We start from the raw sequence: 6,196 nt of genomic DNA, 5'->3' as shown, positions 1-6,196 counted from the left end.
CCACTTGAGGGGAAGCCAAAAGGAGGGGGTTTTGTGTCCTCTCACCACTCATACCAGCAACAAGAGTTTGCTGGCAGTTAAGCAGCTTTTAGCAGAGTACTTGTCTGCAAGCACCATAAGGACATTTTGGCACGAGAGAAGGGGAATCTCCCACACCTAAGATGACCACGAGCCCCCACAAGGACATTTGGCACTGAGAGAAGGGGAATCTCCCACACCTAAAGATGACCACGAGCCCCACAAGGGACTTTTTGGCACTGTGGAGAAGGGAATCTCCCAATCCTAAAGATGAGCACTCATCACAGAGCAACCCTGCTGCCACCTCCACAGACCTTCCCCAGAGAGAGTTGTCAGTGCAACCAGGAGTTAGCGGAGCGGTAAATCAACGGTTAAAAAGCACAAGAGCCAAGCCACACTTTCGTACATTTGCATGTTTTATTATTTCAAAGTCCAATATAGACGTAAAGTACAGTGAGATAGTCAAAAATCTTTATACAGAAACGGCTATCTACAAATCAAATCGACACGACGTTCTGCAAATATTCAGACAACCACACAGAGGAAGATTGAACGGAATTTCAAGTCAGAACACGACGATGGGAAGGAAGCCCCCATCCAGCTTAGGAAAAGCTCTAACCACCACCACCGCCTCCCAGCTCCCTCTGCAACGCAGCCGCCAGCCCCTCGGCCGCTCACGGCCAACCTGGTTCCTAGCGCCACCTACTGCTGGCGGTCGGCACCGCAGCCGTTTCCGCTGACAGCCCATTCGGATGTGCCCGGTGCTCTGAACCCCTTCCCAAACTCGGGTGTCAGCTTTACGCTGGGTTCAGTGGAAGCGGGGAGAGCGGGTCTATTTTTATCGCTTCAGGTACGCACTAAAATATTGTAATGAGAAATACTCCGAAAGAGTAACTTCAGCTTTGTTAGCTGAAGATAGCACAGGTGTTGCCAGCAGCAAGTGAAGATGGTGAGCAAGTGATGTGAGGAACAAAACCAATCCCCACTGTTTTCTGGAGACTAAAATGAAAAAAGAAAAAACTCATTGCACAACTCTGTGTGGCAGAAAGTCAGTGATTTCTATAGCATAAACTAGTATGCCTCAGTTCAGAGGGTTTGGCTTCAGGCAACGACAGTGCTGGATTTTACAGAGGGTAAAAAGCATAGGCAGCTTTCCTGTAGGGCCTCTACAACATCTGGATGTGTGATACTTGAATTGAAAGAGCACCCTGAGTATTAAGAAACAGGTGTTTAACCCCTGTAGCATACAACCAGCTACAAGCTCAGAACTTTCAAAAGAGCCTGTGGCAATCACACGTATAGCTGACATGGAATTTCAGTGACAGGTACGTAGCTAACTGCTCCAGGCTGCCTTCAAAATCAGTTTCTCTCTAAAACTCAGTTTATATTAGGAACCTGAGATTGAAAACTGTCCTCAGAGAAAGTTTCCCAAGCAAGGGTAAAGGAAATGTGATTGCTACACAAACTTTGCACTCGCTCTGCACCAGCAAAAATCTCAGGTTCCTAATAGAAAGTTTCCAAGCAAGGGTAAGTGAACTGTGATTGCTACACAAGCCTTGCACCCACTCCGCACCAGCTGGTGCTCACCTTCTCAAAGGATGTATTTTGCTTCCCTTCACCAACAACACTGCACTCCAGACAACCTGCCCCATGGAAACAACAGGCAGGTGGTCTGTTGGCAACATTTTCATGGCAGAAGACACCACCACCTCTCAGAAATGAGCAGCACTGCCAAGCAGTGTCATGCATTCATCACATTTCAAGCTTACTGGACAGAGTCATTTGCTACGGTGGGAGCTAGAATAATATTTCTACCTCCATTAGGTTTCTTTAAAATAATGCCTACATATGATGACTTTGGTCCATGAAAACACCGCATACAACAAATCATGGTTTTTTTTGGCTGCTTTGTGTGTGTCTCCATAACCAAGGGAGGAAAAAAGAAGTTTGAGAAGTCACTAGTGCTACAGAGAAGCAGCATTTCCAGCAGGGCAGGAGGACAGCTAACTTAAAAGGAGAAACAAACATGCCAAAAAGAAGTAAGAATTTTCACAATGTCATTGCACTTATTCCATCTGCACCGCACTTCTCCTTCATTTCACACTGTACATATCTGGAGAACATACATTAAATGATTACAGTATTAACATGGTACCTAAAATAATGGAGTCATTCAGCTGAATGCCTGAAAATATCCAGAGATCTGCTCTGTTAAAGCATGAATACACAAACATACAAGAGCTAAGCTATGTTTTGACATGCAACATTGTTCTAAACACTTTGTTCAGCAGGTGGTCTAGTTCAGTCTCAAACAACTGCCTGCTGACCTCCTGGGAGCTGGTGACAAATCTGTTTCAGCAGTGCCAGGTATTTTCCTCTTCACCTTACTGAACAGTAAAGCAGAGGTAGTCCCATGACATGACTGGACTGGTCCCAGTTCCCTAACACTTCAGATCACCACTCCTCTCATGAATTAGAAAAATATATGTATAAAACCCCACCCAGATTAAAGGCTCACAGTTTCTACAACGCTCAGACAGGTTTTCAAGAATTTGTTTCCACCCTCCTGTTTCAAGGAAGTACTTCACCCTTTGACACTAAAGGGATCTGCCATCCAGGACTCTTGTAGCTCTCTGGACTACAAACCAGGTCTTGATCCCAAAAGGGTCTTCAGAGATACTCTTCACTTTAAAAGGTAAGCAAATCTCACCCTCTTGAGTCAAATTACTCAAACCAAATCAGGCCCTTTTGCTAAGTTTGGTTCACTGCAAAGCTCAAGTAACTCAGTGGCACATAGAAACAGACTACACACCTCTAAGTCACCAAGATGCTTTACTAAGTGATCCTCCTTTGTGCTGCAGGATTCAGGCCTCTTGTTTGGTCTAGGAGGCAAATAGTGCCTGCTGTAAGATAGATTCCCCCACCCCCATCCCCCAAGTATCTTTTCTAATTAAAATAGCTAAAGCATTTGTTATTGTAAAGGTAGACTGAATTTTTTCTTCATTATAAGAAGTTCTTCAAGTATTTAATAAAAACCCAAAGTATGTATTTACAGCATGATCTGGTCAATTGATTTGGGTCAAAAGTCAATAAATACAGATTTTTATGTAATTACTGCTGGAATACAGATATCCAAGAGCCTGTAAATTGCTTATCCTGGAACTAAAATATGAACATGATGCTGTGACTAATCAAAATTTTCTCACCTTGATACTTTTCCTTTATCATCCCTCTCAACCACTGAAGGGCTAAGTAACAGTTCTCAGTTTGAGCTCTTTTGACCAACCAGTTATCCACAACATTAAAATTAAGGAGTCACACAGATTTCTGTGCCACTTTCCCTGTCCAACCAATGGAATAAAATCCCATTGCAATCCATTTCCCATTTCTTACTACTACTCTCAGTAGCTGTTCTAGCCACAGCTAATGAGAACATTCAGTTACCTTCCACTTGCCTTTGAAAACAGATTTTCTCATCATCTGAAAACAGATGCAATCATGATGTCTACCACTACATATCTAGCACTGGGCAGCTAAATCTCCCATGTTTTAAATGCTGCCAATTATGTAGGCCAGAGAACTTTATTAACCAATGATGTGCTATCAAAAATCTGAATATCAAGAGCTTACAGAACTGTTGAAGGGACATGCTTCAGCTCCACATACTCAACAACTTGAGTCAGAAAGTCTCCTAACCCCTTAGTTTTACTGTTGTTTCATTTCTTTTCAATAAAAAAATCAATTGAATGTTCATCTAAAGCAGAAAATATGCAGGATCATGGCCACCACTTAAAAACTCAAAGTTTTGTCACAAAGCCTTTTTCCATGTGTCATCAACCTAAACATCAGGAATAAAACGCAAGAAAGGAAGTTATGACTGAAAGCCCTTTAAGCTCTGTAACACTTGATATGTTCAACAGCAACTAGGAAATATGTAGGTTTGTTTTTGTCAAGGTCCATCATTAAGAGAGTGATTAACTACAGAGTGCAGAAATTACAACCTCACTGCAACTCACTCCAACAACTGTGTGCACTGCAAAGTTGCTGTAGGCCATTTCAAATACAGGTTTTAGATAAATGTAGTGTGTAGTGGAACTCAGCAACACCTCAGGCTGGTATTGAGCAGACAGAACCACACCGATACTACACACTGACTCACACGAGTAAGGGCAGCCTGGACGGTTTAAGGCTGTCTATGCAAAACACCAGATTGCTTGTGCTAGCAGGCAATCAAATGTCAGGAGAAATGTCCAAAGCAGTGGTCTGTAGTGGTCTGCCTTTTCTTCATCTTTTTGTTGGTAATTCCATAAGAGTTCTAGTTATGTCTGCTTTATTCTCTGCTCCAGTTCATGCTTGTGTTTCATAAGCCGCTCTATTTCTGCTCCTAGAGTTTGAAGGTTTTCCTTTGGAGGGGGAGACAAAAAAAGGAGTCCATCAGCAAAAAGTTAAAATTACCATTTGTGTCAGCAGATTGATACTTTCAAGTATCCAGAACCAGAGTGAATGACTGGAGTTGGGAACAAACAGGGTAATTTCAATAAAGGATGCAAAGCTCTCAGCAAGTCTTTTTTTTGGCAGGTCCTCATATCCTACAGGCTGCCTAGAAAGCACAGTGTTCAAGGGGAATGATGATTGCAGCACAAGATCTCCAGTTTCTGTGGCACACTGCAGTCTGGCTAGCAGCCTGTGCAAGGTTTCCTAGCCTGCCTTCTCTGCCAGGCAGCAGCCATGCTGCTTCAACAGATCAAAAGGACACCCTGCTGCAGGGACAGGGCTCCTGCCCCTGGCTCCACATGACTGAGAAAAGCATAGAGGCCCTTTCCCACCCAATGCACAGGCAGCCTAGAATTTATTTCAAGAAGCAGCCCACTAATTCAGCATTCCAGGAGGGTCTCCGAATGGAGGTTTAGCATTGACTGTGTACAGTTCTGGAGCCTTCAAGGAGACCTTGGAGTGGCCTTCCAGTATCTGAAGGGGGCCTACAGGAAGGCTGTGGAGGGACTATTGACAAGGTCTTGTAATGACAGGACAAGGAGTAATGGGTTTAAACTGGAAGAGGGGAGACTTAAACTAGATGTTAGGAAGAGGTTCTTTACAGTGAGGACAGTGAAACACTGGCACAGGATGCCCAGGGAGATTGTGGCTGCTCCCTGCCTGGAGGTGTTCAAGGCCAGGCTGGATGAGGCCTTAAGTGACCTGTTGTAGTGGGAGGTGTCCCTGTTTATGGCCGGGGGTTGGAAGTGGATGATCTTTGAGGTCCCTTCCAACCTAAACCATTCTATGATTCAATGTTACACAACTTTGACCTAATGCTATTTGCAATGAGCTGACTTCTGAAAAGCCCCCTTCTCTGAGCAGCATGCATCTCTCCAAAGGCAGTATTCTCAGAACTACAAGATGTTGAAGAACTGGCACAGCTACTCACTTTCAATGTAATATTTTTCAGTAATGTATCTTCTAATACAGCCTGCAGTTTCCTGTTTATTTCCAAGGAGAGTTCCAATGTGAGGCCACTGTCTGTGGGTTGAGATGTGTACAGAGATGCCATAATCCCACCCCGTCTACTCAAGTGGACTTTGTTGAAGTCAGAGGCCTCTGATGATAGTGTTCCAGCTTCTTCCCGCAAAATATAACTCTGAATAATTCTGGGGTGAAAAAGAGAATTAAAAGAATAAACCAAAAACTAACAAATAATAATCATAGCATTACAAAGTGCTGAAGTGTCAGACCTGGAAGTCATTTCTGATTCCTCACATATGAGTGATTTTATTTTCAAGCTGTGCTGTACTACTGAAAAGGCAGTAAAAATCAGCTCCTGTAATTTCCAGCCCAGAGGAAAACCTGGGATATTAGAAGTGCTACAGAGTCACTAAAATGTGCAAGATTTACATATTCAGAACTATTTAGGGAAAATAACATTGCTACTGGAGCCAAAAAGTTAGCTTAAAAATTCCTCTGCTTTTGCTTTGCTTAAGGACTCCAGACAGAGAATCTTTAAGGTTTCTACAGATGAGGTAAAAATTATACAGTCTCTGCTCAAGAACCTTCACAAGCTGTGATGGTGTTCTATGAAGTGGTACCAGATGGGCATAAATGTATAGGCTCATTAAGCAAGGGCTACACCCAAGCAAGGTATATGCCATGATTTCCTCCCTTTCTAACTGAGGTTACAGACACC

General features: G+C 43.3%; 1 protein-coding gene across 1 annotated transcript in view; it reads right to left on the bottom strand.

Annotated features, from left to right (window-relative positions):
* Positions 1-416: 416 nt before the first annotated feature.
* Positions 417-6,196, bottom strand: part of CCDC186 (coiled-coil domain containing 186) — a 40,810-nt gene continuing 35,030 nt past the window's right edge. Inside the window, 2 exon segments of the mRNA XM_064144346.1 lie at positions 417-4,421; positions 5,444-5,663. Of these exon segments, the coding sequence (XP_064000416.1) occupies positions 4,338-4,421; positions 5,444-5,663 (304 nt within the window). The 3' untranslated portion in view covers positions 417-4,337.

This window comes from Pogoniulus pusillus, chromosome 6 (assembly GCF_015220805.1).
Source record: "Pogoniulus pusillus isolate bPogPus1 chromosome 6, bPogPus1.pri, whole genome shotgun sequence".
NCBI classification, from domain to species: Eukaryota; Metazoa; Chordata; class Aves; order Piciformes; family Lybiidae; genus Pogoniulus; species Pogoniulus pusillus.
Note: the sequence above shows the minus strand (reverse complement) of the source record. Positions and strands in the feature narration are given on the sequence as shown.